This window comes from Gymnoscopelus microlampas, assembly GCF_963454915.1.
Source record: "Gymnoscopelus microlampas genome assembly, chromosome: 17".
NCBI lineage: Eukaryota > Metazoa > Chordata > Actinopteri > Myctophiformes > Myctophidae > Gymnoscopelus > Gymnoscopelus microlampas.
Window position 1 is genome coordinate 26,156,179 of NC_139954.1, and position 19,900 is coordinate 26,176,078.

At 41.9% G+C, this 19,900-nt stretch overlaps 2 protein-coding genes across 5 annotated transcripts; one reads left to right on the forward strand and one right to left on the reverse strand.

Moving 5' to 3' along the window:
• Positions 1–108: 108 nt before the first annotated feature.
• On the reverse strand, positions 109–11,674 carry LOC311064122 (MOB-like protein phocein). Of its 3 annotated transcripts, XM_084083888.1 has the most exons (9): positions 11,558–11,674; positions 9,255–9,410; positions 5,373–5,435; positions 4,706–4,806; positions 4,509–4,551; positions 3,371–3,457; positions 2,983–3,062; positions 2,664–2,775; positions 109–1,361 (listed from the first exon to the last, which is right to left on the reverse strand). In XM_084083888.1, the coding sequence occupies exons 1-9, from the start codon at positions 11,558–11,560 to the stop codon at positions 1,227–1,229; spliced, it is 780 nt and encodes a 259-aa protein (XP_083940014.1). In that variant the 5' UTR covers positions 11,561–11,674; the 3' UTR covers positions 109–1,226. The 3 variants fall into 3 exon arrangements, with proteins under 3 accessions (XP_083940014.1, XP_083940012.1, XP_083940013.1); XM_084083886.1 differs by lacking the exons at positions 9,255–9,410; positions 11,558–11,674 and adding an exon at positions 6,959–7,055; XM_084083887.1 differs by lacking the exons at positions 109–1,361; positions 2,664–2,775; positions 2,983–3,062; ... (2 more) ...; positions 4,706–4,806; positions 5,373–5,435 and adding exons at positions 8,537–8,736; positions 8,913–9,002.
• A 1,576-nt stretch (positions 11,675–13,250) lies between these two features.
• On the forward strand, positions 13,251–19,586 carry hspd1 (heat shock 60 protein 1). Of its 2 annotated transcripts, none has more exons than XM_084083874.1 (11): positions 13,251–13,363; positions 14,796–14,971; positions 15,272–15,607; positions 15,716–15,811; positions 15,894–15,987; positions 16,147–16,315; positions 16,499–16,598; positions 16,742–16,987; positions 17,224–17,398; positions 17,494–17,672; positions 17,888–19,586. In XM_084083874.1, exons 2-11 carry the CDS (start codon positions 14,798–14,800, stop codon positions 18,050–18,052), a joined length of 1,734 nt encoding a protein of 577 aa, XP_083940000.1. In that variant the 5' UTR covers positions 13,251–13,363; positions 14,796–14,797; the 3' UTR covers positions 18,053–19,586. The 2 variants fall into 2 exon arrangements, with proteins under 2 accessions (XP_083940000.1, XP_083939999.1); XM_084083873.1 differs by having other exon boundaries at positions 13,264–13,359.
• Positions 19,587–19,900: the final 314 nt, after the last annotated feature.

Here is a 19,900-nt window from a genome sequence, read left to right on the forward strand (position 1 = left end):
TAGAGCTTTGACCTTTTCACAACAATCTCTAAAACCTCATTAAAGGTATGCTACATTAAATAGTATGTTGAGCTTGAGTGTACCTCATTATGAAAAAGGCCAATACAGTCAGCTGGGCAACGGTTCTTTTTTATTAACAGACATGAACATGTCGACAGTAACAAAATTTGTAGTTCATAAAAAAAAATAAAAGTGGGTGCGGATAGACAAGACTCCTCCCACAAAATAACTTAATGATGAGCGAGAGGATCAAACAGAAAGGGAAGGTTGTGCTCCAATACTTAAATATATCCATTCCACCTTTTCTGGCAGTAATTTCTGAAATGCTTGGACTGGTACATATGTTCTACAGTGTAGATTCGAAGGTTTAGTTATGTCAGTTGTCATTACTTCAAGGAAAGGAGGAATGTGGTACTTTTAGTATAATGGGGGCATGTCACTAAGCAGGATCAATGAGTTAGCCAACAAACCTTCCTAAATATTCTGAAGTAACATTTCAGAGGCCACATAGCAAGATAAACAGCATATTTGACTGCTAGAGCACTTACAAAGCTAGATGTAAGTTTCTTTGTTGACTACTACATAAACCACAACTACAGTACAAGTGAGCAGGCTAATTCCGTGATCCATTCCATACCCCCCTCTCCAAAAAGGGATGGTAAGCAACACAAGCAAACAGGGAAGACAAACACAAAGAAGTGAAGCACCATCAGAAAATATGACAGTGAATTAAAATATAGGGGGAGCAGGGGTTATATACAAGGGGAGCTGTCAGTGTGTGCCTTTGTCACAGATAATGATTACATACGTTTTGCAAATCCAGCTGCTCAAAACATTAAAGCAAAGTTCCCTATAAGAGTAGTGAGCGCCTGGTTATAGCCAGAAACACCTGCTTCTGGCCTGTGGCATAGACACTGGTGTGAACCTACATGGACGGAAAAGGTATAAATTGGATGGTAGATACACCATCTTACCCTTAGCAGGCTTGGGTTGAATTCTGCATCCAATAACTTACACCCTTGTGTCCTGTGAGATTGACATGGATGGGGGGCTGGACCCAGGCAGAGTTCCTGGATTGAAGTCATAATTTGTAGTGTGTGTGTGTTTATACTGTACATGTAGGCATTTGGATGCCAGTAGAGAGATGTCTCTCTTCTGTAGTGCGTGTGATATTTAACATGTATGCGTGAATGTGTGTGTGTCTCCCTTATGGCAGCAGCTGTATCTTAGGCCTCACTCTCCCCAGCTGATGAGGTATTTTGAACCTCCTCCTCCAGGATCGGCACTATCAGGTTGTCCTTGGACATCAAGTTGTACTTCATGACAAAGCGTGTGAACCGGTGACACAGGAACGTTTCATTCTACACACACACACACACACACACACACACACACACACACACACACACACACACACAAAGAGGGGATGCTAAAATCATTGGTTCCCAAACATTTTCAGCTCGAGGCCCGAAAGATACATTTTGTTTCTCCCCGGGACCCAAACTCACAAATATACATGAATTAACCACTTAAGGCCTATTTAATAGTGAACATGGCTAATCTACAAGCTCACAACACTTCACGATGCAACACCTGAGCTTTTTCTTATTCACTAAATAAGAAAAAGAGGTTGTGCATCAACAATGGGTTTGAACTGGGAATGAACGCTTACGCGTTTCGGCTATGAGCCTTCCTCTGCTATACTCTGAGGAAGGCTCATAACCGAAACGCGTAAGCATTTATTTATTGATGTGTGAGTACTTTGTCCTCCATTTATTTGAAATTTTGGATGTGCCACCTTTTGGGGATTTTTTTTTTAATTCCTACTTTTGATGCTATTTTCACAGTTTCTTACAAAAACAAAACTTTTGAAATAATAAGGAAACGAGAAATAAAGGTAGATTTTCTTGCGACCCATAGAAATTGGTCCGTGACCCAAAAATGGGACAGCTACTCTGAGCCTAATTAAACCTTTGTTCCCATTGTATAAAGTTTGTCACCTCAGTCTACCAGGCGCTAGGTAGAAGGCGGCCTGGAATCGTTTTGTGTGCAAACTGGGCTTAACTTATGTTAGACCAACAGACTTGCAGTACTCCTTTACTCCTAATAAACAATTATTTTCAGAAACTAGAACAGGCAGCTAAAGTTGTTGCTTAAAGTCTATTTTACTTTTAACTTAAGTAGATACTGGACCGGCAGAAAATGTCACTGATGTTTCACTGCCTATCCTCTGCTTTTACTGATATCCTGTAATTCAAAGCCTATATGGCCCAGACTATTACGTTAGTAGTGTTAAACAGTCTCAGTGTATTGACTCAAATGCATTGATGTTGTCTGTTCATAATAAAGTCAGTCAGTCGGAGACTATCCCACTGATAAAGACCTTATCCACTGCACAGGCCAACACTGCCCTCAACTGCCTGGATTGAGATTTAGAATTGACCAACAAGAAAAAGGATCGCTGCCTACAAGCTCTGGTATCCCTGTGGTAAATTTCAGATTTTATAGAATATTAAGTTGATCCTAAGAAACCCTTCTACTTAATACATTCTTTCCTTAAGGAAGTGGAATAAAGATAGAGAAATCCTTCTCATTTCCAGTCATTTTAAAGGACAGCCCATTACATTTTGGTAGGCGCCTTGCTCTTGACCATGGTAACATACCTCATACTTATCAAATATCTGGCGGTGATGGAAGTAGGCGTGCGAGAATATCCTATAGATGCGACGGCAGACAGAGCCCAGCTTTGCCACCGACGACTCCTTAATGCTAACTCTGAAGGAAAAAGAAAAACAGGAGACCTCGTCACATTGTGTGCTAATGAATGGACAGTGAATATCAAGCCAGAGTACCATTAAAGGTCTTTTTGTAAACTCTCAAAGTTAAGGGGGTCCATGGCCTAATGAATAACAAACTTGTGGGGGGGGGGGGGGGGGGGGGGGGATCACTGAGCTAAGGAGTAGGTATTGGGACTTAACTGACCTGCTGGGGAAGTATTTGTTACTGTTTAGAAGGCAGGCAGCTCCGTCCAGCGTGTGTCTGGTGTAGTCAATGGCAGGGCACTGTGGACACAGCAGCAAATGACACATTACTTTGTGTATATAATTGAGAGACAAACTCTCCCTATTTTGTCTTGCATGAAGACAAATAAGTGTCGTCCCAATAAAGTCCCAGTAATCCCAATAAATGCAAGTTCAGTTCATCATTCATTGCCTTGTTGTAGTTTACAGGCGGGAAACCTCATGACTTAAAACACAAGTAGTTTCCCATTCAGGACAGCCTCTATATTAGATCTGATATAACATGAAGGCTCACTTCAAAGCCCTACTTAACACATATCTGAGAAGAACAACATGGAGATCCATCTTACTTCTTTGGGGGTCTTGTGGGCAGCACATAGAAAGATCCACTGCTCTGTGGCAGTCATCTGGGTGCAGGTATCTGGGTGGCATTCACTCTGTGGGCAGCGAAAAGGAGAGCATGCATTGGTTCAATACAGAGGACATCATAGGAATTAGAGCCAATTGCTAAAATACAGAAAATTTATGGTCATTAAGTTCATAAGCTATAATGCATAATAATTTCATGATATAAATAAATATTTGGGTCATAATTGATTTCATGTAAGGTTAAAAATGTAAAAACATGATGTGATTAGAACTTCTGGGGCGGAACAAAAGTTCCCTGTCTGTCAGTAGCACTCACCGGACCATTACTGATTGACGCATGATTGCATGTCATTACTGACAGGTGGTGCAAACAAACCTGGTCGACTAAGCTCTGTGAAACTTGCAGTTTGTGATTTCATGCTGCTAAAGTTATTTAAGACGTTTGAAACCCAGGACAGACGGTCAAAAGGACTTTAAGCAACCCAACAACGAAGAAACTCTTTTCCACAACAAGCGGCCAACGAGGTATTCTATTGTTTGATTTAGCTTTGATGTTGTGTTTGATGGACACTCTAAACTTGCGCATTTCTACGGGTGCATTTCGCCTTTCCGACATGTCGCCTTTCCGACGTTAACGAACCCTATACCTAACCCTAACCCTAACCGCACGCGGAAGCCACTAGTCGGAGTGGCGAGATGTCGGAATGGAAGGAGCACCCCCATTTCTACATGTTATGTATGTATGTTGTTATGTACTTGCAATTTATTGATTGTTGTATGCTTATTATTTTGTGTGAACATAGTTCTCACGGCATGACTGAGGGATGAGGAGAATGCCTGAAGCAATAAATGCCCGTTTATAAAGAACCCGACCTGTGTCTTCAATGTTGTGAGAGGAGCTACAAATACAATCTTCACTTCTGGAGGTCAGGTAAAGGTCCGCGGCCAAATACATATCATTTTGGGGTCATTGGCACGAATACGTTTGAGAACTTCTCATATAGAAGGCATTTGTAGAATCGCCCTCACGTCTTAAAGGGTTAAGAGGACCTCACCATTTATATACATTACATATATGAATTTTAACACAGAAAATACAAAGTGGCCACATTATCATACCTGCAGTTTGACGGCTAATCCATTGAGCTCCAGACAGAACTGCCTACAAGTGAGCCGCAAGGGTAACAGAGAGCCCAGACATAAAGGCACAAAAGAGACAGAGGTACAAAGACAGAATGAACGTGATGCATTTTGGTCACACAAAGATTTAAACTGAAACGGTCAGATATAAATGCATAATGCTGGTCTTTACGTACCTAAGATGCTCATACTTCCACACTCCTTCATCCTGTCCTTCTGGAGGCTCCAGGATTTTGTCGATGTTAGAGCAGTCCGATCGGATATTCTGCTGAATGTACTGTAAGAGACCACGCAGACATGTCAGTAGAACCCACCGGAGTAAACCAGTAAAAGCAACTTGATTTCAGGACTTTCATATAATAATGATACACTACTGCAGTCACACAACACTAAAGTGTCTTTGTTGGGCACCGCGAATGTAACACCCGAGACTCTAACCCAAGTCTCTCTTGGGGGAAAGGACACTAAAAGCAAATATCTTAACAACTTGCCAAAGAGGTTATCCGTCCTTGGCCAGGTGCGATATTAGGCTTTTGGGGGAGAGGCTCTGAGCCACTCTGCTACACAAATGTGTACCAGGGTAAAGTCTAAGCAATGCTATATAAAACTTACTAAAATATGTAAGTGTTGTATTGTCATCATTTGAATCACCCCAATGAAGGGGGATCTTCATCATCATTTTTCAACCGACTGACTCTGTCAGTAATAACACACACACACACACACACACACACACACACACACACACACACACACACACACACACACACACACACACACACACACACACACACACACACACACACACACACACACACACACACACACACACACACCCCCTACCTGTTGGACAGCCAGGGTGCTGTCCATCTCTTCAAAGGATTCATCCGGCCAATTGTAGAAATCCTAGAAGAAGGACACATTTATTTAGACCAGTGGTTCCCCCCCCCCAAAAAAAACACATTTGAACTGGGTACGCCCCCCCCACCACCCTGACAAGCACTTGGAATGTAGGAGTTGAGGCATTAGATTTAGTTTGACTCGGTTCCACAGATAAATATTGTGAAAATAGCAGATCTACAAGCTCACATAACCTGCTATTTTCAAAAGGTTTGCCTCTTTCTTAAATTATTTGACAATTTCGCCAATGTTTAATCAACAACAACAAACTATACTATAAAAACGGGTCACTTTTGATGCAGTAATAGTCTTTTTTCATTACATTTATAGGCATTATGTCTTAAAAGTCCTTAAATTGTCATTTCACTGTCATCTGGGGACCCCCCCCCCCTGGGGACCCCCCCCCCCCAAATCATGTGGGGAACCAAGCCACAGGTTGAGAACCACTGATTTGGACCACCTTCATTTACCAGGCTGACACATACTGTAGTCTTAAGTCTAGCCAGCCTGGTAACGTTGGTAACGAAGCGTTAGTGGTCATCAGCGACATTTTTCACATATGAATGACACAGCCAACTGATTTAGCTGAGAAACATTTTATGAACGGTTCATGTTGCAACTACTACCCTAACATCGTCAAAACTAGCATTAGCATGTTAGCGAGCTGGGATGCGACTGTTTCCTGGGAACTGAAACAAAACAATGACACTCGTTGTGTCGTAACATTGTTTTGGCCGTCATGGTGCGTTTCAGTTATGATGCACTGATCTAATTTACAAGCACGTCGCACGCAGCTCCAATTAATTACGAGAGACTTTAAGAATTATGTCATCCGAGATGTACACAGAAGTGTTGCCATGTCGGCTTATTATAAGCGACTTTGGGCTTGTTTTTCTGTAAAGTTGCTTGTAAATATTGGTAGCTGGGGGTTGGGTTTTTTTGGGCTTGTTTCTTACGTTTAGTTGATTGTTTCCTAATGTTGTTTAAACCAGTGGTTTTCAAGTCAAGGACCCCCAAGACCCCAAAAATAATGTATTTGTCTGCGGACACCAATCTGAAAATATGTTATGCCAGGGACCCCCATACAAGATTTGCGTTGAAATGTTTAAAAAAATATTCAACAATCTTTCAAAAATTCTTCAAGATGTTTTTGAAAATAGCAGATCTACAAGCTCACGACGAGTAGCGATGAGCTCGTTGTGATCTTGTATATCGGCTATTTTCAAATTGCCAACGTATTATGTTTTTAGGGGCGAAGGGCTCGCTTCTTTTGGGCTTGTTTTCATAGACCTGGTTGCTTAATTTTCTGACAACATCTGGTAACACTGGTAACATTCCTCCAGGATATAGACGTATCCCTAGTCAGCTGGCCACTTCCATCCAGGCCTTTCCTGTGTTGTCTGTGACCCAGTTGTTAAGACAGGAGACTGGCAGAGACATAAACCTCCCACGTAGCTCGTGTACAATTTCCCATGAGCGTGATTTGTTCATGACAGTCGTGTGTAATGTTTAGATGTGTGAAAACATACCTTCGACTTGGTTCCAGGCCGATTCCTCCTGAGAACTGCAGTACCCTCCGCCATGACCATCTCGACAGAATACCCGGATGCCTCTGAAGCCGATCTGTTCAACGAGCAGGAGAACCACTAACAGTCTCCCATTGCCTGGAAGAAGGTGCGTGCTGTGATTGGATAGTTGGTTGTTGGGCAACCGTTGGTTTTAGAAGTTCATATCATGATGGTAACCGGAACACTCGCCCCAAAACACGCTCACCCCCATTTTTTTCACGGACCGCTCGCCCCCAGCGGTTCTTGTATTCTTGCATTGCTGAGGATAAAGTTAGGGTTTAGGGCAGGCATAGTTTGAGGTTACGATTAGGAATAAGGTTAGGTTTTGGCACTGTTTTACTAAGGTTACGTTCAGGAATAAGGTTAGGTTTAAGAGGCATAGTTTACTGAGGTTACCTGGTGGCAACTGTTTCGAGGTCGCTGGATTTGCCCCGGGCGAGCGTGTTTTGGGACGAGCGTTCTTATATTCTTGGGATTAAACAAAATCATGTCCATTTTGTTTCATATTAAATGTAGTTGCGGACTTCACACAACATACTTGTGTATGAGTGAATCCTTATACACTACATTTCAAATGCAATATATTCTATGTGGCATGACGAAGCCTACCCTTTTTCCTTTGACATTTTTGTATTCATTTGGAACAGTGGATGAAGACACAGGATTTTAGTCAGGATTTTAACCAGGTACATTTAATTCTCAGTTATGTAAGCTGAGCCACCAAGGGAATGTGTTGATAACTATTTGCTTTTAACCACTTATAACTAATGGCAAAGTATGTGAGATTTAATACGTCATTTTAGCCATTTTTGAAATTGTTTGCCTATAGACCCCTTAACAGACGACGTCACACTGATAAGAACCAGTATGCGTGCAACCAGTATGCGCTAAATGAAACCCATAGACGGGTTTCCGAGCGACGTCATCACAGAGCAGAATGCGCAATCTGCGCATGCCTGGGGGTGGAAGGCGCGTTCGAAAATACAGCCCTGAGCGGCAGTGAGCGCACTGGCCAATACAAACTAATAGGCGAGTGTGCTCCGGTGCGTAATTTCCAAACGCACCCATAGGCTTCCCCCCGCAGCTGCGCGGTCATATTCCTCTCAATGTTTACTAACAGGAAACCTGTCTATTCTATCAGGTCTCGCCAGGACGTGCCACACTAGCCAACACACAAGAGGGGGTTGGGGTGTGCTGAAACTAGCGCACCCCGAAACAACAGGTTGGAAATTGATTGCGTGAAACAATCACCTGCGGATCCAGTCTCAATGTTAGTAAACAATTAATTGGTCTATAATGATATGCCTAAAATAGGGACCCTCCTCGCTGCACAGTGTTGTCCTCCCTTCATCGGGACGATGAGATCCGGGCTAGGGGTTTTGCATGATTTTTGTATGCATATTGTGACTAAATGTTCCTTTGAAAAATCTCAATAAATAATTTAAAAAATATATGGACCCTAGGGTTAATGTGGTTAACATAACTATCAACATACCATATGAATAATACAGGAATCGTATAAACATGAAGAAAAGACCATTTTCAATAGCTCACCTTTATTATTGAATAACAAAAAAAAGATCATAATTATTTACAAATGAATTACATAAAAAAGAAAGCAAACAGACATCAACAAGGGAACTTGTGTCTTCTCTTCAGAACAGGGATGGTTTTACAGAAAAAACGACTCAATCAACATATTTTCCTAAAATGTCTGCATCACGGAAGAGGAAGTAGTCCTGGAAGACAAATCAGAAACCAAAATTAGATGGACATGTAGCTATGCTACTACTAGTGAGATTTAAGCTACGGTGTAAAATTAAGCAATTACACACTTGAATAAAATACTGCATCATGCTATTGTATGTATTTGTTCGTGTCATCATGTGGAGAGAACAAGACTTTTACATTATACCTTGTCATCTAGAACCACTTTAGTTCCACCATACTCTGGTAAGAGAACCTTCTCTCCCACCTTAGCAGTGATTGGCTGCAGGTCTCCATTCTACAAAAAATAAAATATAGACAAAAAAACATTAAGACTACTGATCAGTCAACAATGTCCAGCATACAATGTTGTCTGCACTACAATCTAGCCAGCTAAAATAAGTTATTAAGTAATCTTGTAGAGGTGGCAATTTTCTCTGATAAAAGAGTGAACAATTTCAGTAGTTCTCCATGGAAATAAATAAGCACAGCTGACTTCTTATGCATTCCATTGAAGCAACCCAGTCACACTGACAAGCTTGGTCATTACCTGGTTGACAGAACCAGGTCCAACTGCCATTACTGTAGCTTGCAGCACTTTGCCCTGTGACTTCTCTGGAAGCATGATGCCACCTTTAGACACCGTCTCTGCTGCCACCCTTTCCACCAGCACCCGGTCAAACATGGGGAGAAATCTTCTGAAGGCCTATATGTGAGAAGAGAAACAGTTTTAACTCTACCCAGAGAGCTTAGATTAATAATGCCATTGGTTAAAAAAACAGCTGAGATATCTGTTAAAACAAACAGTATTTTCATCTTCTGTTTTAAGTCTTTAAACACTGAATAATAAAAAATAAGGTTTTGCAATATTATTTACACAAATCATATAATTTGCTGTAATAATGTGTGAGCCCTAGAGGGCAGTCTTGAATCAATTGTGCAGCACTGAAAGTCCTCATGTAACCTAAAAAGAAAGTTCAGTCCTAACAAAAGCAGAGAGTGCAGTCACCCAGTTAATAAAGACTGAATTTTGCAACATCTCTAAGCATTCAGTAATGTTAAGGAGTTTAATATCAGTGTAAGAAAATGAAGATGACTTAATAGTAATACACTATACTGCAAGCCTTGCAGTATAGTGTATTACTATTAAGTCATCTTATGTGTGTGTGTCAAAGGTAATCTTTGTAATGGAAAGTAAGCTCAACTATCCTAAGCATGTCATTTAAAAAATCTATAAGCTTACACAATATCCCAAGACCACCCCAAAAGCAGGTTAATAAGTAGTTAGCTTCAGCGCGTTTCTTGGCTTTAAAGGAAATGATTAATGAAGATCTGCTGCTATTCTGTTAAGTGGGGGAGGAGGACTCTTGGACTACAGGCAGCAATTACTTCATTAGGGTGTCCTTATTTTGGGCAGAAAAGAAAAAATATATTTCAACTATTCCTGATACAGCTGAGTGACAGCCTGTTAACAAATGCAGCTACCCAGTAACCACCAAAGACAGCGTTTGTACACTACAAGTTCAACTAAATTGAGACTAACAATCCTCTACCTCTGGCAGGACAATCAAAAAATAATGCCAAAGTGAGTTAGACATTTTTAGAACATCAACTGGCTGCAGCAGATGTACACTTGACCTTGTACAAAGGTCGCCTGTCAGGGCAAGAGGGGGTGGAGAAAGAAGGGGGACACCAGTTCCAGAATCGGGGGATGGGTAGGGGTTGCAGTTACTCTGTGTCAATATTGACCTTCCTTGCGAAGGACAAAGATTACTGAAATACTGAAAGCGCCATCAAATTATATCAGGAATATCTTAAAATGTTCTATTTAGTGTGTAGAATATTCAATTTTCCATGCATAATAGGTAACATTGTCCACTGGCAAATTGTAATACTGTCTGATACGCTTAGTTTTAAGTTCAGTGTGGTGATATAACCTTGTAAAGCAGCCCAAAAGCCTCAAGGTTTCAACTTCAGGAGATAACACTCAAGGCCTATTTTTCAGGTGATTGAGAATACATACAGAATACATTCTGAGGTGAGTTAATATATTGTTTTGCTAAAATATTACTTGAATGCAAACTCACTCAAAAGATTTTGGCTGGATAATAGCTTTGAAGCTATATAAGAAATGGTCTACCTGGAAAGAAGTCAAGTTTTATAATGATGCTCAGATCTGACGCAGTAAGATGACGTTGCGTCAACCGGAAGCGATTCAATGAAGTATGCAAGGACAAGTGCGAACTGAATTCCTGAAATAATAACAGCATTAACTAACTGATCTTGAAGGAATCAACGTGGTCAAACACGTGTTGAATTGCAAAATGCTAAGAGTCACATCTCACCATCATTCCTAATTCACATGTGACTGCATAGCTGATGTTGAGCAGTTAAACTTTCGTCCTACCAGTCAAATTAAGATTAAAGTTACCAAATGTTAAGTGGCATGTCAGAGATAACAGCCTGCTAGTCGACTAGAAACCATTTAATTAGTTAATTATACTATCAGTACAATCTGTACACCAGAAATTTCACTGAGGCGTACCCTCTTTAGCTGATATGCAGTGCAACTATGGCAGCTACGGAGTACGCGTTTAAAACATTACAAAAATATATATTTCTAACGTTTCCTAGCATCAACGTGTTATTGTTTCACCATTATTCCCCAACTGCTTGACCTTGTAGGCTATGCGTTAACCGGCTAACATAACGTGTGTGGCTAACATGAACAGATCATTCAGACCACCAGGTGGTTACACATAATACATGTTGAGACATTACGGTAATGAAGGGGGCATTTTAAAGAACTGTTGTTATTATTATACTAAATGACACTGGAGTTCCATATCTTACCATTGTGAATCTTTCGGTCTCTGAATGCTGATTTCTCTGGTTGATCGCGGATTTGACTATGAAGGACGGAGAATTGAGAGAATGACTCCACGTGAGGAAATATTCAGAAAGCTGATGGGCGCATGCGTACCAAATGCCACCAAGCAGTTTTGCCAGGTTTTGTGAGAGAAATAAGCAACCAGGTCTATGAAAACAAGCCTAAAAGTAGCAACTATGGCTAGGCTATACGGCTATTTGGAGATCTACGATCTACAAGCTTACAACGCGTCGCGATGCAACGCGCTGTGACCTTGTAGATCTGCTATTTTCCAAAAAAGAAATACATTGTTTTATTTTTTAATATTTCTGAAACATTTTAACAACACAAATCTTGTCGGGGGGTCCCTGGCACAACATACTGGTTTAAACAACATTTCGGAAACAAGCCTATACAAGCAATTAACTACACTTTAGAAACAAGCCCAAAAAAATGCAAACCGCAACTACAAGTGACTTTACAGAAAAACAAGCACAAAGTCGCTTATAATAAGCAAACATGGCAACACTGCCACAAAGTTGCTAGCTATGGGTACTTTTTTGCCTGTGGAATTTGTACAAGGCTGAAGGCTCACCTGTCAAGAGTCTGTTTAAATTATGCCTGGCTGGCAAGTTGGAGGCACATTCTAAACTTACAAGAACAATATTTCTATCGTAACGATAACGATTATGTTACCTCGAAAACTACCGTATGTTGAAAATTATGATAACCAAATGACAGAATGATGTTAAATAATGATATGAAACGATCCTTATATAAATTACATTGGGCAATAAAGTACCCTTATGCAACTCTGATAGTTGACATTGATTTTGACTAGAATATTCCATGTCCATGACTTCCAAGCCGTGTCAACAGCACAGTATCTCCATGCATGCGTTAAAAATAACACCCATAAAGACGAATTGAGTTTCAAGGGTTAAACTGACGGTATTATTTAGCTAATTTAAACGTTTTCATGTGATTGCAATTGAACAACAATGTTGCACAATGTCAACTTTGACCTCTCTTTTTTTTTCTCCGATGGCACACTAGAAAATTCTGGAATTATGTGCCCGGGAACGTGCATTTGTGTATGTGTTAGCCCTGAAATATGACTGTCATATCATGACAGTCATGGATGAACTTCAATCTGGTGTTTGCACTTTCTGCATTTACAACCCGTACATCTACATAAACGTTCATATTTCAAATATAAAGTCCTTACCTCATGGCCACGGATGTTACAATCATGTACGGGCCCACAGAAGTACCCGTATCTTCCGTATTGTTCAATAAAAAGCATTGAAATCAGATCGGTGGCCACTTTCTCTGATGTATCAGAGTGCAATACACCTTCCAACCAATAGCGTCGCGTAGTTGAAAGCATATGGCGAAAAAACGGTGAAAATGGCCACGAATCAAATTAAAATGCTTTTTATTGAACAATACGGGAGATACGGGTACCTCTGAGGGCCCGTACAATATTGTAACTTCCGTGGCCATGGGGTAAGCACTTTATACTTGAAATCTGATTGTATTCTATTATTGGTCATGTCTCATGTGTCTAACATTACAAGCTATTTTACTATTATGGATACATTTCGCATGTTTATGACATTACACATGTTCCGGGGCACATCGGCTAGTTACCCGGATGTGATTGGCCATGTGCATTCTACGTAGACCGTCTCCACAGTGCTCTCCGTGTGCCGTCTGTCTGCTCCTCACGCTGCTAGACGTTATATCATTCAGACCTGCTGCCGTCTACCTCTTCAACCCACAAGTAGGTATTGATTTGACATTTCAATAAATCCTTTCTAAACTTACATACAGACTCCTTGTATTAAAACATCTGTAGCTGTATACACGGATCCACGCGTAAAGCATACATTTTGAGACATGATAGCTTAGCTGCGATAGCTACATGATTAGCCAAATCATGTCGCTGCAACGGGCAAGGACACAGATCCAGGAATGGTTAACTCAACAACTTAGCCTGGTCTAGTATTTCTGTCCCCCACCCCCATTAATGTGATCGGTGGACCTGTAAGTTGTATTTAAATGATTGTGTGGAGATGGTACATGATAGATGTCAAATGGTATGTCGTGACTCGTGCCTTTATGGATCTATCTGGCTTAATCAAATATCCTCTGTTGTTTTAAGAAGGTCTTTAGACCAGGGTGTCAGAATCGTTTCGGGTTGCGTTGATGGCCACACATTGCACGAAAGGTGACTTGATGAGGGCCACAACCACTTTTCAGACTGTTTTCTCAGTCACTGCTATACTAACTACAGTACAGTATATCACTTTACACAATTTTGTAAAAGACGTAACGATGTGTGTCACTGGTTTGTCCACGATGCCCAAGGTTCATCACCCGTAACGGTGGCAGCAGAAAAGAGGTGCATTTAGCATGATCTGTTTGCAGGGTGGATTTTTTTACGTAATATGATGCAACTTGGGATGCTGCTACTAGATCACAGCCCGGTTCATTCAGGAATAGGATGGGTTAGTGTAGTTCCGCACATGCGTTTCTTATTTGACCTTGTGACGCACGGCTTGAAGAGCACACGTGAGTGGGGAGGTGGGGGGTAACCAGGAACCGTTTTGGGGATAGATATAATAATAATACCGGCACTGAAGGTCAAAATCGGCATCTTCAATTCATGTATCATTATTTCCCATATGCTTTAAAATTAAAGAGCTGTAGGACTAAGTAATGACATAGTTTGTCATTTTGTCCCCCCAGGGCATAACGTTAAAAAAGAATCGTGATAGTAATAATAAAATAAAATTCCTATCTTTTTTTTTAAAAAGGAAAGAAAAATAAACGTGTGTAGCCTATATAGATGCATGTCTAGTTTGTTAGCCTACTTTCAGAATAGTAGACCTGGGCTTGGGCTGGGGAGATTGCAGTTTTGTTTCACCATTCATTAGAGGCAAGTTCATTCATTTACTGGTTCTTGCCAGTAGATACCCTCTTTGACCACTAGGGATAAAGTTAACCATTGTCACGAGCTATGTGTCCTTGTGTGACGTTTGAGGGAGGGGGAGTCGATCTGCACTTTGGAAGAAACAAAAAAGTAACTTTGGCAAAATAGAAATTCCATTCAGCAACATGTTACAATAGCAACAGTTATTCCTTGATATAGGATCTAAGACTGGAGAGTGGAGACATTCTGACTGATGTCTTCCTGCGGCTCTTTTCTCTCCACAGAAATGTTTCGTTTACCTACAGTCATGAGGCAGGTGAGGCCGGTGTGCAGAGCTCTGGCCCCCCACCTCACACGAGGCTACGCCAAGGATGTCAAGTTTGGAGCTGATGCCCGTGCCCTAATGCTGCAGGGTGTGGATCTGCTTGCGGATGCCGTTGCTGTCACCATGGGCCCCAAGGTAAGGTTTGCATTATTTCATGAGATAATACTGTATATTAGGGACAAATGTTTCTGACTTAGTCACTTTCATCACATTAAGCACTATATACTTTGTCGTATGACAGAGAGAAAATAAATGGTTTACAAGCTCACAACTTGTAAAACGTTATGAGCTTGTAGATTGCCTGTTTTCTCTGTGAGTGTTGGCCTATTTTTGCCAAATGTTAGCCTATTATGGCATGCCCAGAATGGAAACACTAGGATTCATGAAGTTAATGTTTTCCCCTGTATCCTTGACTCCTTTGCACTTCTCTTCCAGGGTCGCACAGTCATAATTGAACAGAGCTGGGGTAGCCCAAAGGTGACCAAGGATGGTGTGACTGTGGCCAAGGCTATCGAATTGAAGGACAAATATAAGAACATTGGTGCCAAGCTGGTGCAGGACGTGGCCAACAACACCAATGAGGAGGCTGGTGATGGCACCACCACTGCCACAGTCTTGGCACGTGCCATCGCCAAGGAGGGCTTTGACACCATCAGCAAAGGAGCCAACCCGGTTGAGATCCGTCGCGGTGTCATGATGGCTGTGGACGTTGTGATCACTGAGCTGAAGAGGCTATCCAAGCCTGTCACAACCCCAGAGGAGATTGCACAAGTAAATATGTCTCTAGTCACAGTTTGTTGACAGTTGTACAAATGGAAATTGATTGCTCATCATAAAAGCATGAGGCATCATTAATTTGTGGTGACTTCTGTTTTTCAGGTTGCCACAATCTCAGCCAACGGTGATGTAGAGATTGGCACCATCATCAGTAATGCCATGAAAAAAGTGGGCCGCAAGGGAGTCATCACTGTGAAGGTATCAGCTTCTGTTTATTTTTATATATAAAAATGTAAAACTAGTAAGTAATGTAAACTGAGGTAGTCTGTTTCTGTTTCAGGATGGCAAGACTCTTCATGATGAGCTGGAGATCATCGAAGGTCTTAAGTTTGACCGTGGCTATATCTCCCCCTACTTCATCAACACTGCCAAAGGTAAGACCATTCACATCACCAATCGGCATGGTTTCTTATGGCCAAATACATGCCAAAATGTACTACCCATTTTTAAAGTGTTTCAACCCGCTTTGTTGTCTCATAGCTTTTGTGCTAAATATAGGGTTTGATCATATTTAACCTGCTTTATGTCTTCAGGTCAGAAGTGCGAGTTCCAGGATGCATACCTGCTGCTGAGTGAGAAGAAGATCTCCAGTGTTCAGAGCATTGTTCCTGCTTTGGAGATTGCCAACCAGAACCGCAAACCCTTGGTCATAGTGGCTGAGGATGTGGATGGAGAGGCCCTCAGCACCCTGGTTCTCAACAGGTACATTTCATTGTCTACTCTTCTAATGTGCTGTTATGCCATACCCAAAGTCAGAACACATGAATTGCACAATAATCTTTTATACTTTTTAAGTAATACACTGGATGGAAAGCAATACATATATCAATATCTGATATTGTGTCAGAGCCTGAGGTGATGGTTAAAACGCTCTTGTCTATGCAGACTGAAGGTTGGGCTCCAGGTGGTGGCAGTCAAGGCCCCAGGCTTTGGAGACAACAGAAAGAACCAGCTCAGAGACATGGCAATTGCCACTGGAGGAACAGTAAGTTCACTCCTAAAGCTAGTGCGCTACACCAAAAATGACTTCATATAAAGGAGTGAAAACTCCTCTACTACCTTTGTTTGGATTCATATACTGTATGAGGACACAGGTCAAATAAAATGTTCTTTCTTACCTCCTGCCAGGTGTTTGGTGATGAGACACTGGGCGTGGCCTTAGAGGACATCCAGCTTCATGACTTTGGAAGGGTGGGCGAGGTGCAGGTGACCAAGGATGACACAATGCTGCTGAAGGGAGGAGGCAACCCCGCAGACATTGAGAAGCGGGCAACAGAGATTATCGAGCAGCTGGAAAACACCACCAGCGACTACGAGAAAGAGAAGCTCAATGAGAGACTGGCCAAGCTGTCTGACGGCGTGGCCGTGCTCAAGGTGAGCAGAGAGGATGGGGGACAAACAATGTCATTGTTTTGTTTACTTTTTTTCCTGATTATTTGAAAAGTCCCTGGAGAAAAGATTGATTGACAAAGTATTACTTAACATAATATGTTTTCATAAGGAATTGCTGTTACTCAAGCCATGTAGTGTTTGACAACTAAGTGCAAACAGGTGAAAATCCTTGACATCCTCTCTGTCCAAAAGCGAGTGACACTGGTCTTCCTTTCCAGATTGGAGGTACAAGTGATATAGAGGTGAATGAGAAGAAGGACCGTGTTACAGATGCTCTGAATGCCACACGGGCAGCCGTTGAGGAGGGCATCGTGCCCGGTGGCGGTTGTGCGCTGCTCCGATGCATCCCTGCCCTTGACGCCATCGTACCTGCCAATAATGACATTAAGATTGGTGAGCAGAGCTCAAACGCAGGCATACAGAGTACACTCGTACACTTTTCTCAAAGGAACATCATCTGAAATCTTCCATCCCTCCTTTGCTATCAGGTGTGGACATCATCAGGCGGTCGCTGCGTATCCCAGCCATGACCATCGCTAAGAACGCAGGTGTGGAGGGTTCGTTAGTGGTGGAGAAGATCCTGCAGGGAGATGCTGAGCTTGGCTATGATGCTATGCTTGGAGAGTACGTCAACATGGTGGAGAAGGGCATCATTGATCCCACAAAGGTACAGTGTAATGTATATGCAACAAAGTAGCTATTTTGTAGTTGGTAACATTCACACGTAGTAACATTCTACTGAAACAAATTGAAAATTGTGTATTGACAACTAACACGGTACATATGTTCTTTTGGTTGAACATTTAACTCTGCTGCCCCTCTCTGGCTGGTCTCGTAAATGCAGTAAAACTAACTGCAGTCACTCTCTGCCTCCCCCTACAGGTGGTGAGGACGGCACTAATGGATGCTGCAGGAGTCGCCTCCCTGCTGTCCACAGCCGAGTGCGTTGTCACAGAGCTCCCCAAGGAGGAGCCAGCAGGAGGCATGCCAGGAGGAGGCATGGGGGGTATGGGTGGAATGGGCGGAATGGGTGGCATGGGATTCTAAGCTGAGCCCCCTGAAACATTGTAAAAACTAATTGGGCAGAATGGTGCCAGGGGTGGCCGAAGGACAAGTTCAGCCATCAGAGAGTCTGCCCCCTCTCCACCAAAACCTGCCCAAACTGACTGGCCGTGAGTTTGTCGGAGCTGCAAATGGACGATGTACCCCACCACCTCTCCTCACGATTCTGCCTCCTCCCTTCACCCTCTCCGGTTTCTGGAAGAGCCAGCCTCGCGTGACCCACCGCTTCTCCGTCCCTCTCCCAGGCTCCCAGCCCCCCAGCCCATCCACACCAACACTACCCTAGACACGTTTACATCAGCCTATGACCCCAATTCCCCTTTCCAATGTATCAACATGATCACCATTCTCACACAATAGTTCCTGATATGATGCTCAACAGTAAGAATAACATAAAAAAGAGTATGCTGAAGACATATTTCATAAAGTAGTGATTTATGACAAGTCCTATATATATAAATATATATGAGAGTAAGGCTTTACAGAAACTAACAATATAATATTGCCCTAATGGAGAGCATGGGTTGGTGGATAACAGAATCCTAGCCAGGAATGTGTCGCTGTCATTTATTTTCGTAATGTTTTTGTTAATTCTCAAGTCTTGTTATTTTTTTTTATATCCGTTTTACCTAGACATTTTGAATGGGTTAAAACTTTATCTCTGTTTATTAAACAATTTTCTCATGTAAGCATTTTCTGTGGCTTTCTCTCTGAAGTGGCAATGATGCTGTTTCTGTTCTCTATAGTAATCTGTAATGGGGAAGGGGTTTAGGGCACGGTCACACCACACCTTTCTACCTATGAGGGGGCGGATTCTGACAATGCATTTCAATGGGACTGGAGTGTTTTTTTTTCAGAAATCCGCAAATTGCAGCAAACCGCTCCATTCCCATTGAAATGCATTGGCAGAATCCGCCCTCATACGTAGAGGTGTGGCCGTGCCCTTACAAGAGTATTCACCACCAGAGGCCTGTTGAAAATAGTGGGGACATTACAGAAAGTTCTAGAGATGTCTGCCCAAGTTGGCGATAGAAAAACGTTCTATGCCAGTTCTCTTATATGTTTAAGTTTTTCCATCTCGGATACTATTGAATCTCTGGTTGAGTGCTTGAAGGACTTCTGTTTGAAGGAGAGCATTCTTACATATTTGCCTTGAGGGGAGGAGTTGGACTGGGCAGGGTGGTGGGAGCATTTAGGACCATTCAAGGTCTCCACTCTCCACAACAAAATTTCAATGTGAAAACCCTTGGTATCCTTGTGCTATCAAAACATCAACCCCCATTTGTGTGATACTGCACATTTATCCTCCATGTTTTGCAATGTTACAAAGTACCAAGCTGCCATCGATGGCCATGCTTGCCAGAGAAATGTTGCTATTTTGCTGAGAAAACCTTTGTTTTCCAGTATATTTTTCTTTTGCCAGCAGCAGCAATCATGACTTTCTTTTTTTTGTTGTATAATGTAGACATTGATTGTTACTGTGATTTTTTTTTATTTAATAAACTCAAATGTTCTGACACGTTTTGGTTTTGAGTTTTTATTTTACACAACTTAACTGTCAATCTCGGTGATCGTTTAGCCCAAAGCCTGGAGCATATAGAGGCATAGAGCCTCATGTTCCATTGGTGCACCCATGGACAATGCATGTGGGGGGTTATGATTAACCACTTAAAACCTGGCCTCCCTATTTTATGTCATAGTTGACATTTTTGAAAATAGATCTACAAGCTCGCAACGGGTAACTATGACGTGTAGTGAGCTTGAGTAGTTAAGGGAACTGATTTGTTTATTTTCTCACAAAAGCCCATGACTCACAACTTGGTCCAACACTGT

Coding starts and splice junctions, on each gene's coding strand:
- LOC311064122 (XM_084083888.1), bottom strand. Junction 3,458..4,508: donor GATTAGCCGTCAAACTGCAG/GTATGATAATGT, acceptor CGCTGCCCACAG/AGTGAATGCCACCCAGATAC. Junction 3,063..3,370: donor CCCACAAGACCCCCAAAGAA/GTAAGATGGATC, acceptor CTGTGTCCACAG/TGCCCTGCCATTGACTACAC.
- hspd1 (XM_084083874.1), top strand. CDS start 14,798: ATGTTTCGTTTACCTACAGTCATGAGGCAGGTGAGGCCGGTGTGCAGA. Junction 15,988..16,146: donor CTTCATCAACACTGCCAAAG/GTAAGACCATTC, acceptor TTATGTCTTCAG/GTCAGAAGTGCGAGTTCCAG. Junction 17,673..17,887: donor GCATCATTGATCCCACAAAG/GTACAGTGTAAT, acceptor CTCCCCCTACAG/GTGGTGAGGACGGCACTAAT.